The sequence below is a fragment of the Pseudochaenichthys georgianus genome, chromosome 22, assembly GCF_902827115.2.
Source record: "Pseudochaenichthys georgianus chromosome 22, fPseGeo1.2, whole genome shotgun sequence".
Taxonomy (NCBI): Eukaryota; Metazoa; Chordata; class Actinopteri; order Perciformes; family Channichthyidae; genus Pseudochaenichthys; species Pseudochaenichthys georgianus.
The window spans coordinates 10,063,288-10,088,139 of NC_047524.1; the positions used below are offsets into that span (position 1 = coordinate 10,063,288).

Genomic DNA, 24,852 nt, shown 5'->3' on the forward strand with positions numbered 1-24,852 from the left:
GGGGCACCCCTCTCAGGGCAGCCCAATATGTTGAGATGCTCCTTGTAGAGTGGCATCTCAGCCTGATGGCAGGGGGTGGCCACTGGCCCCGTAAGCCTGTGAGATGGTATCGACAACCCAGTGGGGAAGCCACTGGTTAGAGGGCCTAACCTCCTTTAGTGCCGCCAGGGCAAACTCAAGAGTTGCTCCTCCTGCCGTATACAGGCAGTAGCCTTGATATACGCCCTTTGGGCACCCCCCGGGCACAGCAACTTCGATGTGCCGTACTCCTGAATGTCAAAGCGTGCCAGCTGGGCAGGCTGATTGAAGTGAGTTTGTGGAAGGACCCCGGGCGGGAATGCCACATTTGCCCAAAGGGCAACGCCTGAGAGTCTCACCTCGGGCATGTATTGTTTATGGAGAGGACATGCAACTCCCCGACTCACTTCCCTGAGGCTATGGCAAGCAGAAATGCTGCCTTCGTGGGCAGCCACCTAAGCCCCACCTGGGCCAGGGGCTCGAAGGGAGGAGATGATCGGGCATCCGGCAGCAAGGGCAGGTCCCAAGACGGAGCCCTCGGGGTGCAAGGGGGACGCTGCCGTAAAGCCCCTCTCATAAAGAGGGACACCGACCTGTGGCACCCCGCCGTGGCACCGTCGACCCGAACATGTCGGGCAGAATCGCAGCCACATAAATTCAGAGTGGAGTGAGAAAGTCCACTATCTAGAAGGGACTGTTGTCTAAGCAACAATGTACATGCTGTCCCCAAGGAACACGCACATTCTTGCACGTAGAAAGTGCCTGAGTGCAAGCTGCACGGCCCGAAGCTCTAGCACGTTGACCCGGCACTCTGCTGGGCAGACCACTGACCCTGAACGGTCCTGCCCTGCCGCACTGCACCCCACCCTGAGAGACATGCACCTATGGTGATGGTCTCCTGGCGGGATGGGATGGCGCCCATGGGCACGCCTACCAGGAGATAGGCCCTGCCCCTCCAGCGTGACGGAGAGTGGAGCAATGCTGCGACACCCTGACTTCACTGTGCCTGTGCCACTTCGCGTCCAAGTGAAGGCTGTTCAGCCACATCTGCATGGGGCACAACGACAGCGGGCCTAAGGGCCCAGCGGCCGAGGCAGCTGCCAGTCTGCCCAAGGGCCGGAGGAACTGAATATAAGGCACCCTCTTGCCCGGCCCACGTGGAAGTAGGTATCTCTCGGTTGGGAACCACTCCACCTGTGCGTATGCAGTAGTCAGTATATAGAATGGCAGCACCTTCAGGAATCTGTTGATTCCTCTGAGGTCCAAGATCGGGCAAAATCCGCCGACTTTCTTGCTCACGAGAAAGTATGCCGAGTAGAACCCCCTGGCTAAGCAGAGGGTCTTACTGGGTTGATTGCGTCCTTGGACAAAAGGACGGACAACTCTTGGCCCAGAGGTAGGGCCCCTGCCGGATCGCTGACGACTGTCAATTAGTCCCAGCCGAAGGCTAGGGGCCGGAGCTGCGGTCCGTACCCCTGGGTTAAGGTGAAAACCACCCAAGGGACGGAATTACAGACTGCCCAGAAACTGAGCTGCTGCTGGGAAAGCAGCCGCCGACAACCCCCGGGATTTCAGAGCCCAGCCCCCCGGACCCTGGAGCCTCCTGGGGGGTTCCGGTAAGGCTCTGGGGCACGAGGCCGCCTGGAAGGCGGGCGACATGGGGCACGAAAGTCATTGGGAGGCGGTTGAGTGGGCCGCTAAGACCTCTGCAGACCACCCCTGTAATCCGGCGGCTGAGTGCGGCTGCTAGAGCGGCCCCTGGGCCTGCTGGGAGTGGGCACAGGTCTGCAAGGACCCGAGTGCTGCTGCCTGGTCTGCCTAGCTTGGGCGGCACGCTCCAGTGCCTCCAGGGCAGCTGATCTAAACAGCTCACCCCCCAACCGAAGGAGCCCCTACACCGGGCCCAGGCTGAAGAGGCGACTTCATCATGCCCCTATCGGCAGCTAGCCGATCCACTTTAGAGGACAGCCTGTTTCTAGTCCTTCTTCTATTGGGGGGAGCACACAGCCATCGCTCCCTCAAGTCGCCGGGAACGGCCGAATTGATCTGGAGGAGGACGTGACAAGGAGAGGTGTCTGTTGGCTGCTGCCAGACGTTCCACCTCAGTGATTCGAGCCACTCTGAGCACCCGAGGCATGCAGCTACAGCTCATGCAGGCGTTTACCGTGAGAACCTCCCTCAGATGCTCGAATTTCGTCCCCACTGACCGCCAGAAGCGGCCGAGGCAGGAGGGGCTGCGGTCGTGGCCGTCCTCGGGCTCAAGAGAAACCCTACAGGCGCTACATGAATGAACCATTCTGTAGGTAGCCAGATGCAGCGTAGCCGGGAGCGGGAACACAGCCTTCACCAGCTACCTGCTTAATGGAAAGAGTAGAGCGTTGCTGCTACTCGCCGAACAGAAAGAGGGATGTAATTACACCCACGTTACCGGCAGAGGGAGCGGGAGCGAGAGCACTGCCTTCACCTGGCTGGATTAATAAACATGGCAGTTCAGCGTCTACCAGGAGCGGGGGCGAGAACACTGCCGGCTGAGTTAGAGACGAATGCCAGATGCAGCATAACCGGGAGCGGGTGCGGGAACACAGCCTTCACCCGCTACCTGCTTAACTGAAAAACAGGGAAGTTCCGCGTCTACCAGGAGCGGGGGCGAGAACACTACCTTCACTGGTTGAGTTAGAGACGAATGCCAGATGCAGCGTAACCGGGAGCGGGTGCGGGAACACAGCCTTCACCAGCTACCTGCTTAACAGAAAGAGTAGAGCCGCGCCGCTACTCGCCCAACAGAAATAGGGATGTAATTACACCCACATTACCGGCAGAGGGAGCGGGAGCGAGATCACTGCCTTCACCTAGCTGGATTAGTAAATAAGGCAGTTTACCAAGAGCGGGGGCGAGAACACTGCCTTCACTGGCTGAGCTAGAGGCGAGTGCCAGATGCAGCGTAACCGGGAGCGGGTGCGGGAACACAGCCTTCACCAGCTACCTGCTTAACGGAACCAGGCAGTTTAGCGTCTACCAGGAGCGGGGGCGAGAACACTGCCTTCACTGGTTAAATTAAGACGAATGCCAGATGCAGCGTAACCGGGAGCGGGAACACAGCCTTCACCAGCTACCTGCTTAACAGAATAAACAAGGCAGTTTAGCGTCTACCAGGAGCAGGGGCGAGAACACTGCCTTCACTGGTTGAGTTAGAGACGAATGCCAGATGCAGCGTAACCGGGAGCGGGTGCGGGAACACAGCCTTCACCAGCTACCTGCTTAACAGAAAAACAAGGCAGTTTGGCGTCTACCAGGAGCGGGGGCGAGAACTGCCTTCACTGGTTGAGTTAGAGACGAATGCCAGATGCAGTGTAACCGGGAGCGGGTGCGGGAACACAGCCTTCACCGGCTACCTGCTTAACGGAAAAACGAGGCCGTTTGGCGTCTACCAGGAGCGGGGGCGAGAACTGCCTTCACTGGTTAAGTTAGAGTCGAACGCCAGATGCAGCGTAACCGGGAACGGGTGCGGGAACACAGCCTTCACCAGCTACCTGCTGAACGGGAAGAGTAGAGCGGTGCTACTACTCGCCGAACAGAAAAAGGGATGTAGCTACATCCGCATTACCGGTAGAGGGAGCAGGAGCGAGAGCACTGCCTTCACCTAGCTGGGTAAAATAAAGAAGCTTAACAGTATACGCAAGACGTTAGCCGAGCGGCTGCTGCTAATGATCAAGCGAGATCAAGTCAAATAACACACATGTTTAAGACCGGATAACTAGCTTCTAAAGAAGAGAATAGCACAGAGCCGTAGTTACAGCAGTAACCATGGCCAGGGCTCACACGGCATCTAACCGTAGTTACAGTAGTAACTCTGGCCAGTACTTGCACGGCTTGGAACCGTAGTTACAGTAGTAACTCTGGCCAGTACTTGCACGGTTTGGAACCGTAGTTACAGTAGTAACTATGGCCAGTACTTACATGGTTTAGAACCGTAGTTACAGTAGTAACTATGGCCAGTACTTACACAGCATAGAGCCGTAGTTACGGTATTGCCTATGGCCAGTACGTGCACGGCTTGGAACCGTAGTTACAGTAGTAACTATGGCCAGTACTTGCGGCTTAACCCCGTAGTTACCGTATTAACTATGGCCAGTACTTACACAGCTTGGAACCGTAGTTACAGTAGTAATTATGGCCAGTACTTACGGCTTAGAACCTTAGTTACAATAGTAACTGTGGCCGGTGCCTAAAAGTGTCAGCCAACGGCTGCCCACTAGACAATATAATATTGGGAGGATGAAATCCTCCTTAATGGCCATACATGCAGAGCACACGGCACACAGTGAAGATTGTTCTCTGCATATCGTCCTAGTGCTAGGAGTCTAGTACTAGGAGCAGTAAATACAACGATATAGCGCTACTGCAACCATACCATGCGTTTACCGGGAGCGGCAGCGAGAGCACTGCCCTCACCGGCTGAGTTAAATAATGAAGCTTAACCGTACATGCAAGGTGTTAGCCAAGCGGCTGCTGCTAACAATCAAGCAACCAAGTCAGAACACAATGTTAAGACCAGATAATTAGCTTCTAAGAAAGAGAACAGCCCGCATTGAACCGTGCCTGGTTATAGTAGTAACCGCACATGCCGAGCACACAGCACCCGCCGTGAAGATGTTCTCTGCATATCATCCTAGTGCTAGGAGTCTAGTACTAGGAGCAGTAATACAACGATCTAGCGCTACGAAAAAACGGGTTTAAAGTATGACCCTCTGGGCTTCCATACTAAATTGAATGAGGGACGCAGCCAAAGCTGGGACTCAAATGCTAATGATAGCTCAGGCACAACGCCACAAGCAGAACTTTCAAAAGAGCATAAGGGCAACTTTATGGGAGAGGAAGCGGGAACACTGTCGTCACCAGAAAGTCTAAGCCACAAACAATAAGACGGTAATCAGGACAACTTGGCTGGGAGCGGGTGTGGAAACACAGCCATCACCAGCAACAAGCTGACACAAACCTGTCTGTCGAGGCTCTGCACAGCCGGCGCAGCTCCTGGAGGACGCGTCTAACGACCCGCAGCCCCGACTGTCAGTCGCGAAGCTTCACGCGGCCAGCTGTTTGCAGAGAAATCCCTCAGATCAAACGTTCAAACCTGAACGCTGTAGGCTACGAAAACGTAGCCACGGTACCCTCGCGCAGCGAGAAAAGGAACAGATCCTCTGACAATACCGGCTGATATAGCCGGTGTCACGTGGGTCACAGGTGACTTTGTTGTTATTGGTACTCGAGCTGCGCATGCGCGCGATGGACATATCCAGTGCTAAAGCACCGCCTCTGGCGGTCAGTAGGGACGAAATAGAACAAGTCATTTTAAGAGTGCATTTAACGTGTACAGGGTAACAACAGACAGACAAAAAGTCCTCAGTCTAATGGAATAATCCACGAGCTCAGCCAATGAACCTAGCGATGCGAACATGGTAGTCCAGGAATGATAGTTTGATAAATTTGAGTTTGATATACTTTATTAATTCCCGTGGGGAAATTGTTTGTAGCTGGAGTTGGCTGATAAACGCTGCTAGTCAATGTTGATTCGATGGTCAACTCTGTTCCCAGATAGTAAAACCTCTCACAAATACCGCGTATATAACGCAAATACCTCGGACTTAGTGATGTATTAAGACATATGACAAAACATGACATAAAACAAGCATACTGCACTGTTTAGAATCCATTTGGTCTGGTTTAGCGCAACCATGTAGGCGGCCATCTTTCACTTCTGTTGACAATATGCAGCTACCCAATTGGTGTAGCACGATCACGTGACGAACCGTGGCACTACTTTGGACCAAGATATTATTACGCTTTGAAGGGACTAGTTCAGCCAATAATTACGTGTCTAGAAGAATTGGCAGGAATTTTAGCGACGAACTTTTTTTTGGTGGATAAGCATGACTCGTTCTTTTTATGAACTGAAGATTATGTAGTCCCACTTCTGTGGAGCGGGTTGAAACGATAACAGGGTTCAGTTTATGGCCTACAGGTTTCCCTCATGGTTTCCCTCCGCTCTGCTGACATCTTGTGGCTCAGCTGCAGCACAGGGCGGTACGTCATCACCGGATGTTGACACCTGATGAAGCGCATAGAGGAACAGCTGAAAAAGAACAACAAAGCCGCGACGACGACGGTAAAAACAACAGATAAGCGTCTGAAATACACTTAAAACATCGGTGACATCCTATCTGGTGGGGACATTGTGTGCCTCTTAAACAACTTGTAAAGGTAGGAATCCGTCATTTGGAAATAAGCAGATATATACGTGTTGTTGTTAATCTTGTTCCTAGTTTGCCGTTGATACGGCTGTTAGCTGGACTGCTAACGTATCGTTAGCTTTATTTGACTTGGTAATCACTACGACACCGTTCAGATAATATGCCAAGACCTCGGAAGAAACTAGCAGACTTTTTCCCTTTTTGTTAGTGAGTCGAAATTAGTTATTTTTTGAGAACAGTTTATTTATTTGTATTCTTGATGATGGCTTTTATTTTTTAGCACCATTCAAAGCTCAGCTGCCATCTACAGCCAGCAGTCCTCATGACAGGCGAGTCAGGAACAAAAAGTTCCTGTTGAGATCTGTCAGAGGCTCAACAAAGAGCTAACAATAGTACGGCAAGGATGGTTAACTAAAACAACTAAAACATATATATTTTAGGAAAATACCTTGAGCTCATAATGTTTTTATATCTTTGAAAAACAGTCAACTGTAACGTTATATTTGTGTTGGTTACTTTTCTAAGTTTCCTTATGTTGCCTTTTTATACAGTTTTTTGGTGCATTGTTCACAAATATCTTTCAGGAGAAAGACCATTACAAAAACATTCATAATGAAATATGTTAACTTAAGTAAATGAATATTGTTAGGGTTAGTGGTATGAATACAATCTTCTCAAAACATGCTATTTGATTTATTTTTCTGATAAATATTTCAATGTAGATCATTTTCAGGAAAGTATTTTAAAACATTGTTAAACAGAAGTTTTCAAACTAGTTGGTTTGGATCGGCAGGTGCTTATGTAGCGCTGTTAAGGACCAACACACACTACACATTGATTTGATAGAATCTCTGAATTAACTACTTTCGTCATAATCCACCAGCAGACACACTTGAAATTAAGTCAACGCATTGTGTGGCAATTTACAAAAGGTAGTCTGATTTGTAGGTTTACAAGGCTTAAGTAAAAGCCTCACAAGGTTTTAAGAAAGACTTGGTACATCTACATCCCATAGCCTAACTGATCATTCATTTACATCAGTGCCCACAATTGCCACTCACACCCAGCTACTGCATGTTGTAGGAGTAGCTACCACATTATAAACAGTGTTGACAAACCTCTTAGAGCTCACCTTTTGCTTTAGGGTATTGTATTATGTGTTACTGCCTATAGTGTTTTATTTAAAGTACATTTTCTCTTGCTATTATTTTAGCTTCACTTCAGTAACTCCCAGAGAATTGACGATGGGGCGCATCTTCCTGGACCACATTGGCGGCACCCGCCTCTTCTCCTGTGCCAACTGTGACACCATCCTGACCAACAGGTCTGAGCTCATCTCAACACGCTTCACAGGAGCCACAGGCAGAGCTTTCCTCTTCAACAAGGTACAGAAACATCATTGATAAAGGTCCCATGCTAATGAAACAGCATAAGCAGACCCAGTATATAGTTCCTATAATTCATGGTTGTTTCTTAACTCAACAGGTGGTGAACCTCCAGTACAGCGAGGTGCAGGACAGAGTGATGCTAACCGGCAGACACATGGTGAGGGACGTCAGCTGCAAGAACTGCAACAGCAAGCTGGGTTGGATCTATGAGTTTGCTACTGAGGACAGTCAGCGGTACAAGGAGGGTCGTGTCATCCTGGAGAGGGCGCTGGTTAGGGAGAGTGAGGGCTTTGAGGAGCACGTACCCTCGGACAACTCATGAGCCCCCTTGTGTGAGGATTTCACTCCCATGCCCTCCTATCCCTCTCCTGTAATCCCTTTGCCTCTGCGCTGTGCACCATCACCTGCAGACTTAATGGTCGGAGAAGTTTTGGCTTCAACCCCTCCCTGTCTCTGGCTTCCACATTAGAACTGTGCTGATTCGAAGATTGGATTGCTGGCTCTTCTCCTGCGAAATAGGCTTTCCCAAAAATACTTCCTGAATAACGTCTCACAGGGCACCAACCCCAAAACAGCTGGGCACACAAATATATAGTCACTTGATGCACAGCAAATCACCGCCTCACATGCTCCACACATTTTCATACTGTATGGTAGTTAAAAACATGCATGATAACACACGTGGCCAGTCACACAGAAAACATCACCTAGTTGTTTTGTTTATTTGGATTTCTGGAGGCAGTAGAGCTGAGTATGTTCACCATCCAGACAGGGGCAGCCCGCTCCACTCAGCGGTGTTCAATGAACCGATGGAGGTGTCACTCTACATATTGCTTCTGTGTTGTGACCTTTTGTCTCAATGTATTTGTCACTGGTGAGCTCCCAATGCAATTAAGCTCATGATAGTTGTTATTTCTACATCAGTCACCTTTTTATTAGCTAGTTAAATAAATGTTAATGTTTAATTAGATGTTCATGTTTGAATTATACCGTAAGGATCGCACAGACTGATGTCATTTTTAGGTATTCATTGTGTGGTTATAATAGACGTTTTTTTTTGTTTTTTTTAGATCTGGCTCACATGATGTGCATAAATCTTGATTGACATGATATTCTTGACATTTACCCAACGTGGCTTTAAGGTTACAGTTCATAACTGGAGATGACCTCATGAATAGCAGACAATCATTTAATTGATCCTGCAATTTGATTTATTTTGCCATTCTCCATCTGTTACCATTTGCCTGTGTGGTGTGACGAGCAACATGTCACTTTGGTGACTTATGAGGAGTGTGTACCCTGCAGCCATGTGTCTTCAGTGTGACAGAGGAGGGATGTGTCTGAGACATGATGGAGACATCCTCTGGCTGCCTGCCGGAGTAAGGACAGGATTTCAAGAGGATTGGTCATGCAAGCGTTTGAAAGTAGCCAACACAGGGAGACAATGTGAGACTTAAAGACAGCCTCTGGAAAATAAGAAACGGCAGACAGTCTCTTCTCAGTGAATATGTTGCTGGAAAATGTTAAATCAAGCCTGGGTCTGACTAATCCATTTATTTACACAGTTGACGCTAATTCTGTCTCCGAGAGTTGAACTACTTTCAGGATAGTGACCCCTCTTCTTTTTATAATCCTAGGCTGAGGGCATATTTGGTCATAAGATGACTTGTTTCTTACACACAGGGCCAGTTTTAATGGAGTTTTAGTCAAAGTTAAGCTTTGGTCCTCTGACTATGCCAGAGCCTACATTTTATATCGTCCGTTCCCTGCAATACAAATGTCAAATTGTAAAAAACAAACAAAAACAAAATTGTTATCTCCATGACATTTGAGGTTATTTTTGGAGTGGGTTGTAGCACAGCATCATGGCCCCGGTGTGACATTGTGCCATTTCAGTGTGCATGCCTGCAGGCGTTACCGGAATGCTCCAGCTTTCACCAACCGCGTTGTTATTGTCGCCTTTTCAAGGTCGAACAAGACAGGGCGAGTGGTCATTTCTACAAAAAAATCACACAATCCTTATCCGTAAAATCAATGCAGTGAATAGTCAATGGCTGTGACAGAATATTATCTTTTTGGTGTTCACTTTTACCATTGTATTGATAGTGAATTTTTTATTTGCTTTATGATTATTATTTTATTGACATTTATCTTACTGTATATTTTCTCTATTGGAGGTTTTCTTGTATGGCGTTTGCAAGGGTTTTCTTTGATGTTATTTCTAATTAAACATTTAGTCTTGCTGGGTAAACAAATGTGTCTTTGCTTGTTTCGTAGTTTATAACACATTTTTATGAAAAAGAATAGACTGAGATAATTATCAATGTTTGTGAATACACATTTTTTCACGTCATTTGAACACCTTGTTATAATGAGTATCTACTACACATGTTGTATTCCTTTCTCTTAATTTGTACCTCTTCCTCCAGATGTTTGTGTTTTTTGTATCAAAATGTGGCTTGAACCTGGTTCCCAAGATAAATGTGGACATAAGCACACCTGATTCTTTTAGAATATTGTCATGTGCAGGTCCATAAAGGGATGTTTAGACCTCTAGGTGGCAGCAGGACACTGAGAGACAGGCTGATCTCTGAAGAGCTTATCCCTTGGATGCATGATGCTGACTCCCTTGCCTGCTCTGACGTTAGCAGGGTCTGTAGAGCTTCACTGCAGTCTGGAAATACATATCAGGGAAATTACTCAATGGAGCAGAAATGCATTCTGGGTGATGTTCAGTTTAATCAGTGCCTAATACAGGTAAACATTGAATGAGTTGTTCCGAAAAAGCAAACATTTGTGACGAAAATATACTTCATCCAAACTTTAAATTCCATTTTTCCTACTTATGCAGAACTGTGAATCATCCTAGTTGAAGAGATTTTACTGCATTGGGTTTAAAAATAGGCCGTGACGATTCTCTCCTATCCACCCACCAATATTGCTGCGATGCCGTGGAGTTATTTATAGCTGCGATCATGTTGGAAGGCTTCTTTGTTGGAGTGTCTGTGTCACAGCGGTGGATTCAACAACAGGTCTGCAGTCACTCCTGGAGACACCTCAGAGTGAGCACGCAGCTAAGACACATATTAATTATGTTCCTGGACACACTGTTCTGGTCACAGCTATTTCTGCACCCACCGCAGAATAGTTTATTCTTTCTTTGACGTATCTGGAGCATTAGTGGATAGAGAAGATTGGTGTTTTTATGACCATATCTAGAGCCCTTTGAAAGCCTGACATGACCAGAGGCTCCGGATTGTCCTGCTTTACAAATTACAATTCATAGTAGTCTTTGACTTTGTCCCTGCTTAACCTCTGGATTATCGGCTTTCTTTATTGAAAAAGCCATCAGGCCAACGAAGATAATTACACCGCCTTGTTGATCCTATTAGTCTGCATGCAATTGGATGGCCGTGGCACAGATCTAGATGTGACAGTCTTCACGTGTGTTCACAGCTAGATCTGTTTTTCCATTACCCTTTAGACACTTCCTCAGTGTGCTTGGGCAGAGTGTTGATCCACTAAAGTCTTTAACCATAAGCTAATTAATGAGATGCTGTATTTTAAGACTGGGAAATAACACACAAGTGTCGCATACAGGATAATGGGTACCTCATCAAGTTTCCTTCCACCCACTGTCAAACCCATCAGAGCAAAACATTTGAAGTTATATCAGATGCAGAAGATGATTTGGAGTGGTGGGGGTGGGGGACCATAAAAAGCACCAGGAGCATAATTGCAACTTCAATTGGCCCGTGATTCATGGTCCTCGGACAGCTATTTATCCCCGACTTTTGTCTTTGATTGCCTGCCCCCCCACAACCCCCAACCAGGAGTGCAGAGATATAGAATATAGAAATAAACTATCATTCCACTCTCTTTACAGACACACAAAAGAGTGACATCATTCTGTCAGCAGGAGAAAATAGCATACTTTCCATTGACATCACTCCACATCCCGTTGCTAGGAGACAGGGGAGTCAACACTGGTTGCTATGGCGACATGCATTTCACCTTCAGAGCTCCTGACCTTTTTGGTTGTCTATTGCAGACTGTGAATGTGTGTGTGGACTGTGGCCCCAGCGTTGTGTAACATGAGCATTCAAGGTCTTGTTGACTCATTCACTGCAGTGTTTGTTATAGTACATTCTAGATTAAAGGACTGCCCAGACAATAAGATGCTCTGCAGCGGCTACACATCTGAGAGTAATGGAGGTGTTCTGCATGAGACAAGTGATGAGTAAATGAGAAAAACCCATTGTCGTATTTCCTACGTAATGTAATAGCTATGATGTCAGCAACCTTTTAAAGTGACGTTACTGTCAATCAAATGATGGGCTATTACGGCATTAATCAAAAGATCAAATCAGTGTAAAAGCAGTATTAAAGTCAGTATAATCACCATTTTCTACGTTGACAAGCGTAAGAAAAAGACTGGAAACGTGAATGAATTTATACAGTATATTTATTTAGATATACATTTCCTCCTGTAAGAGACTGACTCTTGTTTACCTGAGGACAGTGACTGAAGAGGTCCAGCATCAGCGAGTGATTGTAAAATGAGCTACAGAAAAACAGCACAAGTGAAAGAGTTATACATGGAGAATCTGGCTGGTTCAGAGCAGAGGAAACGGATGTAGTACCATGTTTGGTAAACTACTACATGCGGATGGTAAAATTGTTAACACAGCTGGATCACAGTGACTGGAAACAGCCTCTTTACACTTAAACTACAGGAGCTTCAGATTTATATAAACAAAACAAAATCAGGGTTGAAGTGGTCATCTAGATCACACACGGCACAGTGTTACAGAAAGTGCTAGATAGTCTAAGACAAGTTTCCAGACTCATAGAATTGAAATGGTTTTGAGTGGCAAGGAGAGTCAGTGGCTAAAAGTGTGGTTCAAGCTCCGCTTCAATCTTTAATTTCAGTCCTTTTTTGGCACAATCGGAGCAGCTTTCTCAGCTGTCATTTGATAATTGAGTTTAGCAAGCGCATCAATGCCAGTCCTCCGGAGAGGGACACGGGCAGAGGTGGGCATTACAGGGCTTTTTTGGATTAGGTTGAGTTCAAGGCCAGTTTTCCACTCCAAGTCTGGTCCTCTATGCCACCCGGCACATCGAGGGGTAATGTTGTCCCAACAGGACATTCTTCCACCCCGGCCCCCCCACCCACATCCTGCCTCTAAAAGGCATCCCTTCATTCCCAGAAAGGGCACAAAGCTCATCTTCTTCTACAGATATAAGATCTCAAATCTCTGATCTTGTCGAGTAGATGATCACAAGTGTCACCTCTCCGTTGCTCTGGGTAACCTTTCCAGCTGTGGATGAGGTTTCCCTCTCCTAACAAAACTTTCCGTTTGGTTTCTTGATAAAAATCACATCTGCTTCTCCCACATTTGGCTTTTATGTGCAAAAGCTACTTGAGCAAACACACAGAATAACATTGTTTATGTTTCAAAACCTGTACAGTAATTATAAGCATCATCACACAAGTCATCTCTGAGGACTAACTGAAATTCTTTCCCCAGTTTGTATAAAAGGGTAATTATACCCAATAAAGGTAAACAATGGTACACATATATACCTGTATATTCCTAAGTAATTCTCTGGGAATTAACTCCTTATCTTTCCCTGTTCGAGACGTCTAATCAAAACTAATTAATTGAACTAGTCCCATCAGTCTAATCCAGCCGACAGTGCTGATTTAAATATTGGTTAGAGTCAAGTCATCATATGTACAGGAGGTCTGTACTATGGCTCTGCTCCATCACTTATGACACGGATATAAAACCAAAGGGCAACAAAAAAATACATTGAAACAAGTTCCAAAGACATGGCAATAGTATGACAAATACTGACAGCATTGTTTCATGACACATGACCATACTGAGTTTCTGAACAAACGACTAAAATAAACATCCAACAAGGTCAACTGATAAAATGCACAAACAGCAAGCCAAGTAACAAGGACGGACATACAAAGGGCAAGTGGTGCAATAGGTGTGATGAATTCCTCGAATCCACATACAGATACATTTAAATAACATTCCCCTTTCTTCTACAGCAGAAAGGTACGCTCTCTCGACTGAAGCCATGCAAACGGCAGGAACTGAACTCATGACTTCCCTTCTAAGGCATGGAGCATTGGGTCCCTAAAAAAGGATCCTCTTGCCCTCAGAGCGGGGTGGAAACATCTCATCGTCCAATCAACACTGTCTTCCATCCTCACTGCATCTTCGCATCCAGCACCTTACTTTTCTCCCCCTTGTTGGCAGCCGTGGACTTCCAGTATTGATGGCAGGCTAACTCCAGCAGCTCCACCCCGCCAATCAGCTTCTGCTGGGCCATGAATACTCCCACTATAACCAGGAAGTAGAGCCTGAATGGGGCCCAGAGCCACAGGCCAGTGAAGCAGAAAGCGATGAAGCTGGTCCAGTACAGCAGTGAGGCGGCTTTGATCAGAGACACCCGCAGCTCAGACTTACAGGGCGGGACACGGGCGACGCCTTCCCTGTCGAAGCCCCGGGGCTGGGCGGAGTAGAAGTCTCGCAGGCGGATCTCCTTCTCGGCCCAGCGATCCCGACACCAAGACTCCAGGTCGGACGAGGCGGTGGGCAGGGAGGCCACTGGGTAGCGGCGGACGTGGAAGTGGATCTCGCGGGGGAAAAGGCCCAGGATGAGGTGGCGTTCTGTCTGAGGGATGTTCTTGGGGTACGCCACTGTAATATCATGGACGGCATCCAGGTTGCCCCCTAGGAAAAGGGACGGTTGAAAATGATCAAAGGGCACAACAAAGAGAACAAGGCATTGAACTAGACTGAAAGTTATGTATAACGCTCTATTGTCAACACTCCAAACTAATTGCATGGTACGCAGTTTATGACGTGACACTGCAAGGAGACTTAAATGTATCCATTTTCCACTTCCACACTTGTTATTGGAATCCTTTTATGCACTTGTCAAAATCCCAGCTCTGAGCTTCATTACGCATGTAGCTCTAATTATCCAGAGGCTTAGAGCTTCATCCCATCTCTGCCTTCAAAACGACCATGAGCTTTATACCACTGTCATTGATCCGCAGTGCCCTTACTATACCAATATAGAGCTGAATGAAATCTCAGCGGACAGGACGACACCTGCCAGCGCCGGCTCCTGTACAGCTCATCTCTCATGAGGTAAAAATAGAGCTGAGAGGGGCACGGTGGACTTGGGACAAAGACATGTTGGCGTGGGGTGCAGAGAGAGGGAGAGCAGAATTAGCTAAGTCTAATGACATCACACTGATTCACAACACCTGCTTGGAGAGTTAGTGCCGTGCTCAGCACCCAGGGCAGCTGGGGATGAGACGGCAGCACCAGAGGTGGTATTTAAACCCTGGAGCAGTGCCAGAAATTAGCTCATAGGGAAACATGAGAATCTTTGGGGTGTTGTAATGGCTGACAGTAGGATGAAGCATCAGTCTGAGACGCTGTATAATAACAGGAAGGATCCCACTCATGCAAATGGCATCAGTGGATTAACTACATGTCATCATGATGACATGTCATTTCCCCTGGTTTTGCTGATACTGTATTTCCATCATGATGACTTTGACTAAATAATGGCATCACCAGAAGATGTTGCCATTTGACCGCCGATTAACAAGAAATCCTATCTTACCTTTTCGTAGTCTGTCCACAATGAAGGTGAATCCAGTGCTGCGAGGATGCAACACATACTCAAATTTCGGGAGCTTGTGCTGGACAGCAAACGCATCACTCTTTGCTCTTGTATTTTCTGCAAGACAGACAGATACACATTAGACCTCTGGACATTTCAAAAACCATATTATGTTGGTTAACGAGAGAGACATTTTGTATTATTGTTTACTTATCAAAAGGCACAACTTAAAGAAAAGTTTATGTTTATTAAGCTGATCAAGTTATTCTATTTGCTGATAGCAGTACATATTAGTAACATCCAATGAAGGTTATTCAAGGTTAATTGATGGACTCTTAACAAGCCAGCAGTATTATGCGTCTATTTGGATTTACTTTTTATAAAGAAAATATCACTAAATGTACATGAACTGTGATCAAAATGGAACTTTGTTGACATGTGACACAAAAGCAAAAACAGTATGCTATCAAAACTATGTGGCAGTCAGACAATCTTAAGGTTGATTACGCTATGAAACAATCCATGAAATACACCTACCAGTGGCAAACGCTGACACATTTTTAAAAACCGGGGGGACATAAACACAGGAAAGATGATTGTTTATTAACCAAACATTCCTCAGGAACTTGTTGCAGGAACACGTAAACTATATCACGACTCATTAGTCAAATGATGTAACAAGTACAGTAGCTGCTTCCTGTAGGACAAAGGGTCTATAGACAGAACTCTATGAGGTTTTCCAAGGACTAGTCATTCTTATACAATCTTTAAATCAATTCACACTAGCTTTAAAAGGTTAAAAAGGGGTCATGGTAATATTTAAAGGGGCTTAAGTGCACTCTGGACCGGATCCTGTATGTGCAGGTCTCTAAAGAACAGGACAACTTTTGCATTGGTCGTCAGAACATGCTGTATTCACCGCCCCAACCACGAGGTGTAAGAGGCTTCGATGCAGACGTGTGTGCAAAGGTGCAAATGCAACACCAAAACGATATTTAAAGCCCTAAATCTTCTTGCCAATTATGATGTAACTTAATTGGACCCCTCGTGACATCATGATGCGTAGAGAGAAGTTAAGCTTCCCTCAGTAAAGCTACTCGGGACTTTGATTGGATTAGTTCTGGTTTGAAAGGGCTTTAGTCACTGGTGTCGCTGTTGCTTGGATTGAAACATCAGAGCATTCCTGCAGAAATGTCTGCGTGGGGTGTGTGTCTTGGGATTTTGCCGCGCCTTATCACTTGGAAATTGTATTTTCATAATAGTGTCCGTGTAGGGCCACACTGCGAGCTGTAAACTGGTTGTCGGGTACATATTGTGAGAAAGGCTATTGCAAATGTGGCTAAGTTGTCCCACGAATGAATGGAGTGATGCTTGTTTATCTCTCACCAGTGAGGTCTGTGCCCTCGGGGAACAGGAGTAGCTGCAGGGGCTCTTTGATGTCACAGAAGTAGTCTAGCATGTTCCCCATGTGCTTCTTGTCATTCTCCCACCGACGCTGAATAAAGACGAAGCATGCTACCTGCATGGCCCAGCCTGGAAAATACAAACAGTCTTTACAGGTGTAATTGCTTAACTGATCTGGACTTTCAAGGCAGGCATAGTCTATGTTTCCCAGGAAAAGCGTTTGACATTGGGCCATCTTTTATTTCAGAGTACTTATGATCTCTAACATACTCCCTCTTGATATCACGTTTGTCATACCAGCATCTACTCAGAGGAAGACATTTTAATTTTTTTATTTGGTTATATTAACTATTCTCAGGTGCCCGTTAATAAGCTTTTTGCTTAAACTAATAAGAGTCTAAAACAGAAGAAACTGTTATGGAATTAGAATCCCTTTATTAGTCTCACGGAGAGGAAATTTGCGTAGAAAAAGAGCCACAGACAGCTTAATGTTACATATGTTAAATATGTGACATGCATTAAAAAAATAAAGTACTAAGTTATGATATAGTAAAAAAGAGGTGTTGATTCAATTTCTTTTTTTCATACCCTTCTACTGCCCTAAATTTGCAATATATTGTTCCTCATTTAGATTCAACTTTCTATTAAAAGTAAACTGCTTTGCAATGATGTAATGACATTTATGCAGAAGTGCTTTGCAAACCATATATTATATAATGGAATGAATAGGAGTTTAAGTCTGTGTTCAGTAAAGAGAAAAGCACACAATGTATACCCACCAAAGCCAGGCACAGCCTTCAGGGCCGCCTTGAGGCAGATCTTCTCCAGACGAAGGTAGCTGTACCTGAGCAGACAACACCAGAGGAACATCCAGTCCAGGCGGGTGCGGTGGTTCATGATGATCACACTTCGCTCACTCGGAATGAAGCCATCTCCCGTAATCACCACCTTCACCCCAAACACCAGCTCCAGCAACGACTACAGAGGGGAGAGATGCCAGGATGGAGGAGGGATAAGGAGGAAGAACAAGAGGGGAGAAATGAAAAGGGATAGGGAGGAAACATATGGAGAGGTAGATGATCACAAGAATGATCATTGGAAAAATATGTAAAGGGAGAGAGGAGGGACTGGGAAGAGGAAAGATACATTTAGGATGGACAAGTATGAGAAGAAAATGAATAAATAATGTTGCATGGGGTCGCTGTAAACAAGATTTGCTTAATTGTCCTAAAAGGAAACCTAAATACATGAACTTTACTTCTGATAAATAGGGCAGGCATAAATAAGGCAGATATGACGTAGATGATGGTGACCATGTTAGACACGGGCCACTTAAGACCATCTGGCATGAGCATTGGCATGCTAAGTAGAAGCTAAGCTGGTGAACACACCACAGGCAGCGTCAGCCAGGTAGCGACGAGGCGATCCGTGATCCAGCGGTACCAGGCAGGAGAGAGCAGCATGAGGGGCAGAACTGGAGCCAGCATGAAGACACTTCCAAAGATGCTCCCCAAAAACAGGGTGATCACAAAGTACAGGCCCCGCACTGACACAGCCATCTGCAGAGAGATGAGGGAGACAAGATGAATCATTCAAAACAAATTAAAGCAGATCAAACGTGAGCTGTTGTTTATGTATTGAAAAACAAAGATGATGAAGTTATGAGATGTATTCCTGACTTGGATGTCCACTATGGAAAGTGGCTTGGGTGGAGCAACTGTAACATGAAACAAATGGGATTATCGAGAGTCGCATCAATTGCAAGGACTGCTGTTCTGTTGTTCTTCTGACATCTTTTCCCACAAACAGTGGAAAAACCAGGGCAGACATTCCAAGTGTGGAATGTAAATAGGGGAACCTTTTCTGACTGTGGGTAACACATAGTGGACGCATGGTCACTAAATCAAGTGTGACTGTGGCTTCAAAATTATTCACAGTCTGTAGATCATAAACAGTGGTTGAAATATCGTTAAAGCCGTCAATAACTTGTGTAACCACCATACACAAATATATTCAATTAAATATACTGGGGCAGAGTATTTGATCCAAATTATTCAATCCCAACTGATATTTAAGATAACATGTTGCCGTTTTAACTAGTTGTTGTCATGTCAATTAAAAAGCGATTTTGCTACACCTTCATAATTTCCCAAAATAATTTAATCCAAAAAAGTGCACCTGAAGCTATGACAGCTACCTTTGACTGCAATCGCCTCTGATATTAGGAGTGGAACTAATGGATAAAGTTACATAAACGATAAACACAATATGAAGGTAAATTGAACTGATAAGCTTGCGTTGTTAAAGATGTGATAATGTAATTACATCCTTGGTTTAATAAGTATAATTAAGATTCATTATAAACCTGTAAACTAATGATCATTCACACATGTGAAGGCAGTCCACGGCATTAAATACACTGACCTACAAACTTCATAAAACAAGGCTCAAGATGAACGTAAATGCAAACCATTCAAGTAGTAGATTGAAAAGGTATGGTTGAGCATGTTCCGAGCGGTAGCTGCAACATGGCAGGAATAGAGTCATTAGATCCCTGAGGAAAGTGAACTGAGCCCGTAATCCTTCGGAAATTCAAAACCAAGTAACAGGACCTTCAATTGTCCATGACATATCAGATGAGTTTAAAGGGGCTCATCTGGACATGCCATGAGGATCGCCTGTCATTTCAATGACATCAGTGGTGACCACTTCAGCCTCAACGGTCGGTCACGTTACACTATTGTCCTTACGTAAGAAACACACAGGTGTTTTCACTGGGTTAGCCTGATTAGACCTCCTCTCCGAACTGTGTGCTCGACCTGAATCTCCCACTCTCTCCTGTTCATGTTGGTGCACCTATACAACAAGGTCGTGGATTATCTTTGGTTCCTAGTTTGGCTCCACCAAAATTAAGTAGGACAATTCAAAATGACCAATTTTGATGTGCAGGGCCTTTAAAAAATATCCAAACAACCATCAAGCAAAGTCAACTCAAAAAACACAAACAGACCAATGTATTTCCATTTATTCAAACAAAAACTGTCAAATACGAGGCAAGTTAAGGATAGGCAATCTCTCGATAAAAAACTATTCCAGAAATGTTTTAATGTGCTGCTACATGCTGGGATACCTTTGATAAAAGGCTATGTAGATACACTTGATTTAACGCTGTCTTTTCACTATGTTTTATCTGAATGTGCAACTTTATAAATAAGCAGGACATAGGACAACCTAAACCAACAAGTTTACATAATCTTCATCAGAACACTGCAATTATAATCACGTCCCCTGAGATAAAGGTTCAAAGGGGAAATACAGGGGGTCCTGATTTGATTGGCCCCTGACCTTGCTGACGCAGCGAGTCTTAGTGATGCCACAGGGAGCAATTTCATCCAGCGGGTGTTTTCTTCTCTTTGAACTGTGGTTCACACATAACACCTTAATTACTGCTATGATTGCAACAGCCTTTATTCAGACTACCTGCCCCAACACTCCCATCATCTCGCCCTCGTTGACACCCTCTGCGGCACCATGATGCAGCAAGTCTCATACATAAGTGGCTGAAGGTGCATTTCAAAGATGCAAGTCATTCATTATGCTGGCAATAAGGGTTTAACGGTTACCTGTTTTAACAACGGAAAATCTGAGGCACAAGGTGAGAAAACATGCTTGCTCAGCACAATTATGCTGTGTCCCAACGCACACACATCAAGAACACCCTTGGGTGGCAACCGGAACAAGCAAAAGATCCCACAGTAGAAGGCATGACACACTGGGAAATGATGTGAGAATTGAATGGAATTATGGGTATATAAGTGTTGAATAAACATGTTTTTCTTCTACTGGGAGTGGACACCTGGGACATTTCATTATTTATATCACGCATCCATGGAAACACTTTTGTTTTCATACAAAGCCAAGACTACTTTTGGAATGATTTAGTACCATCCATTTGGGTTGGTTTAACATTGTATTTAATCAAGATAACAGGGATTCTGAAAGCACTTCCCCAAACACAGCACCACACGCAATGCAAAGCATACTCCTTCACATAGTCCAAGTCTAAATTCTCTGGCAATCATTTTGCATTCCTTACTTTAAGCCAGGACCAGACATCCCGACAGAGAAAAGCTGAGTGAAGAGGTCAAGCATGTCTGGGCTAAACAATGAGCTTAAGTGGTGTGTGTGTGTGTGTGTGTGCGTGTGCGTGTGCGTGTGCGTGTGTGTGTGTGTGTGTGTTAAGAGACAGAGAGGAAAAGAAAGAGCCGGGAAGACCGCAATAGATAATGCTGTAAAATTAAATTGCAAATAGATTTAAGGGCAGGTCTACTTTACAAACTAGAAGGCACTTAGAGAAAAAAACATCTCTCACATGAAGTGAAACCCAAAAACACTGTTTCTAATCTTCAACAGAGATTACATTTATTGACATTGAAACTTGTACAGTTTAGAAATACCTTAAAATGTATCAGGAAGTCCAACATAACTTTTGGGTATGTTCTTGACATACAGACTTAATGGGGGGGAAAAAACATTAGCTGCATCAAGAAAACAATTGATCAATACCCAACATGGCCTATTAACCTCACTCAATCTACATCCATCAATTTTACCAAGAGCAGCCAAACTCTTTATTGTATCGATAAAAAGGGAAGCAGTAATTGATAAATAGATAAATTATAGAGGACTTGACAGGATGAGTTCATTGTTTACATGGTTAATGTCCTTAAGTGTCCCACCACCCATATTTCACCACTTCAATGCAGCCCCGCAGGAAGGCAACTGGCGGGGAAACAAATGTAATCTAGATTCTGCGATTTTTATTAATTAAGAAACACGTTTAAATGGTCTTGAAGTACATTTGTCTGAACTGGTTGGGTCTGTTATCAGCTGTACAAAAAGCCTGTGGATTAGTTATGAGTTTGGGAGCAAAGTGCATGTCAGTGGACTGGCTTCCTTGTGAATTTCCCAATCTCTCCCAATAAATATGTATTCAATAACGCTGGGTATTTTCTGACATTAAATTAACCAGCATTGAGAAACATGGTCTACCCGGGCCGGAACCAATGTACTCAAATCACGACAGACAAGGCGAATATTATCTAATTTGCACACATTTTCCATAATCCCAGTTTGAGATTAAAGAAAAAGAAAGGACTTTGACCGGACAATGTTGTCTGTTAATAATCACCCCTTCGGTTAGCATTTCGCTTGGTAAATAATTACTCAACTCTAGCCTTGCTTGCAAATAAGAGACACACCATAAGAAATAATGGTGAGATGTTTTCGCAATAGATTGATGCTGAAAATGCAATTTTATTATGTCTTCTTAAAAATGTAAAGACTGGCTGCTTTTGCTTTACTCCATATTTTCAAATATTTAAATATCTTTTTTGTTTTTCTCTGAAATGTGTACTTTTATCAGAATCAGAAACAGTAGGAAACTATAATAACATTACAATACAGCAATATCTCAATAGAATATAGATGAAATATGGATATACCTGTCAAAATATAATAAAATAAGCATATGTGCAGTTTTGGTATGACAAGAAATAAGTTTACGAGAGCTTTTTGGGTAATCGAAACACTGACCCTCAGGTTGCTCGACACCTCTCTTGAACTAAAGCCACCATCCTTAATACTGTATATTTTCCTAATCGTACTTAAATACTTTTACTTAAGTGCCATTATCGATGCAATACTTTTACTTGAATTGAGTCTTTTTACAGTGTGGTTGGAGCGTCCGAGGTGTCAACATATACCGTCAAATCCACTGCTTACAGTACTTTTACTCAAGTAAAGAATCTGAATACTTTCCCCACCACTGGTTAAAACGTTAGCGTATACTCTGGAAACTGTGAGAAAGCTACCTGCTGTCATTGCAGGTTATCTTCGGACTTATGTTCCTCTCGAAACAAGGCTGACACAAACAACATGAATGCCAGTTAATCATGCAACATCTCACATTAAACAGAAGCTAGCCTATTAGCCGACGTTATCCTGCTTATTTGAACAGGGCGGGCTAACTACGGTCAAACATATCTGCATATTGTCGCATGACAACATACCCACCTTTCTTGTTTCTCCTCAGGAGTCAAATATCTTTGCGGTTTAGGTGAGGTCGTTTTGTTAGCTCCGATAAGTCCAAGCACTTGGTTGCGACATAGCAACTTGGCAAGCCAGCTAGCAGCCTGCTAACGTTAGCACACTAGCTAAGCTGTTCAACAACTGCGTTACTAAGCTACCACTCAAAGCTAACGGTTATTGAAACTGTTCCACGGACCGTTTTCCAGCAAATTGTTTTATTTTTGTAGGTATTAGCCCACGACTATTTTTGCTTTGTTTGAGTGCCTTACTTACTATGACTGCAGCAAAAGTGTAGCCGCCTTACCAATATGCTAACACGACCTCTCAACTTGTTACCTCTCACCTGTCGTTCCGCACAGCCAGGGGTCGCTGTTTTTGCCTGCTACATTATTCCAGGAGGTGAGAGTAAACTGCAGGCACAGCTTCAAGAACAACATTGAGGTGAAGTAGATTTCACATGTTGATAGTGGCAATGGTTGACGTTTATGTTATATTTTAGGCAGCAGGAAACTACCTGCAATAATAAAGTATTTGCAGGAGGTGCAAAGGGAGAGAGGTAGATAGGATGAAAACTAAAGGCTCCATGCATGCACTCCTAATGCAAGTGCCAGGTGTAGGAATTTAAAACCTTACCAACGTTAAAGTAGCCTATTTTCAAGCGTCAAAGTGGCTCATTGTGCAGCAATGTGGCTCCTGTATGTGTTGTGTTATTAAAAAACACATTATTATACGTATGTGCTTCTTATGATATTAATATCTGAGCAGTATTGTAATGGTGAGGCCAGCAGAGGGGAAGCTAGCTTCTTAATATTGTTTGATAAAGTTATCTGAAATGTTGCCTCACATACAAAAAACCCCACTATTAAATACATTTATTGGAGTAAAAAGTACAATATTTCCATCTAAATAAAGTAGAGGCAGAATAATTGGGAGCATCAATGTCTCAAAATGCAGTACTTTTAAATTAACATGTACAACCAGGTGAAGATAAAAACTCCTTTATCCAATTTAATAATCAAATTATATTTTTAATCAATTATACAGGCTAACAATAAATATGACAAGGCTACACTACACTTCATTACAACTTTTAAAGGTAAACACCCAGTATAGACTTCACATTGTTTCAACAGACTCTACTTAATAGCCTTATTCATTTTTGCAAGTTTAACCTTTGCAGTGACATTAATGTCTTTAAGTGATGTATAACTGAAATGATCGGCCCCTGTAAAGTTCATTCCTGTTTCTACTTTTGTGCCAACTAATCCTCTATTCAGCGTTTAAGAGATTTGGCTCATGTTGCATTGTTCTAGATCCCCATTTGAATAATATTTCAGAACTAATCTAAATCTCAAGCATTGTATTGGTGATGTTCTTCATCACTGAGCCTCCCAACATAGCCTTTTAAAGTAGTATAAATCCTCGCATGTGTCATTTGTTTCTTTTACCCACAGTTATGAGGTGTTCTACTGTTACAGATTACCTCAGCATTCAGTGATGTGTGTGCACAGATTGGTCAATGTGTCGTATCCGAGCATGCATGTTCTCTCATGTGTGTGTGGTGACGGACTGACAGACAGGGCAAAAGAGAGAGTGCACTTAGTCAAACTCAAGACTTTTCCATGACCTGCTCCCTATGGCATGCACTCTATCTGAGAGACTGAGTGAACTGTATAGCTTTCTCAGTATAAACTTCTCAAGGGTCAACGCATCACTTCAGAGGGAACGGAAAAAACGTTGCTTTGAAACAAGCTCTTTTTTCAGTTTAGTGCCAACTCACCTTCAAAAGAACAGCACGTCCACATGATTAAAGGCCGTTGTCCAAGATAATTTAGTAAAGGCAATTTGATAAGTTACTCTTAATCATATTCCCTTTGAGAATTCCAAATATCTAAACCCTCTGGTAAGAATCACAGTCATTTTGATCTATTAAAAACACGTACACTTAAGCTTTGTTTGCCGATAAAAACGACATGGGAGGTAAGCCAAGTTAAATGCAACAGATAAACGTAGAAACCATCTACATTAATTTATGTTAGACA

At 44.2% G+C, this 24,852-nt stretch overlaps 2 protein-coding genes across 4 annotated transcripts; one reads left to right on the top strand and one right to left on the bottom strand.

Annotated features, from left to right (window-relative positions):
• The first annotated feature begins 6,100 nt into the window (after positions 1–6,100).
• On the top strand, positions 6,101–10,150 carry LOC117467914 (protein yippee-like 5). 2 transcript variants are annotated; one of them, XM_034111835.1, is made up of 3 exons: positions 6,101–6,181; positions 7,480–7,651; positions 7,752–10,150. In XM_034111835.1, exons 2-3 carry the CDS (start codon positions 7,511–7,513, stop codon positions 7,974–7,976), a joined length of 366 nt encoding a protein of 121 aa, XP_033967726.1. In that variant the 5' UTR covers positions 6,101–6,181; positions 7,480–7,510; the 3' UTR covers positions 7,977–10,150. The 2 variants fall into 2 exon arrangements, with proteins under 2 accessions (XP_033967726.1, XP_033967725.1); XM_034111834.2 differs by having other exon boundaries at positions 6,116–6,276.
• A 1,951-nt stretch (positions 10,151–12,101) lies between these two features.
• Positions 12,102–23,173, bottom strand: lclat1 (lysocardiolipin acyltransferase 1). 2 transcript variants are annotated; one of them, XM_034112029.2, is made up of 6 exons: positions 22,796–23,173; positions 18,112–18,279; positions 17,500–17,698; positions 16,703–16,849; positions 15,317–15,433; positions 12,102–14,409 (listed from the first exon to the last, which is right to left on the bottom strand). In XM_034112029.2, the coding sequence occupies exons 2-6, from the start codon at positions 18,277–18,279 to the stop codon at positions 13,883–13,885; spliced, it is 1,158 nt and encodes a 385-aa protein (XP_033967920.1). In that variant the 5' UTR covers positions 22,796–23,173; the 3' UTR covers positions 12,102–13,882. The 2 variants fall into 2 exon arrangements, with proteins under 2 accessions (XP_033967920.1, XP_033967921.1); XM_034112030.2 differs by having other exon boundaries at positions 23,084–23,133.
• Positions 23,174–24,852: the final 1,679 nt, after the last annotated feature.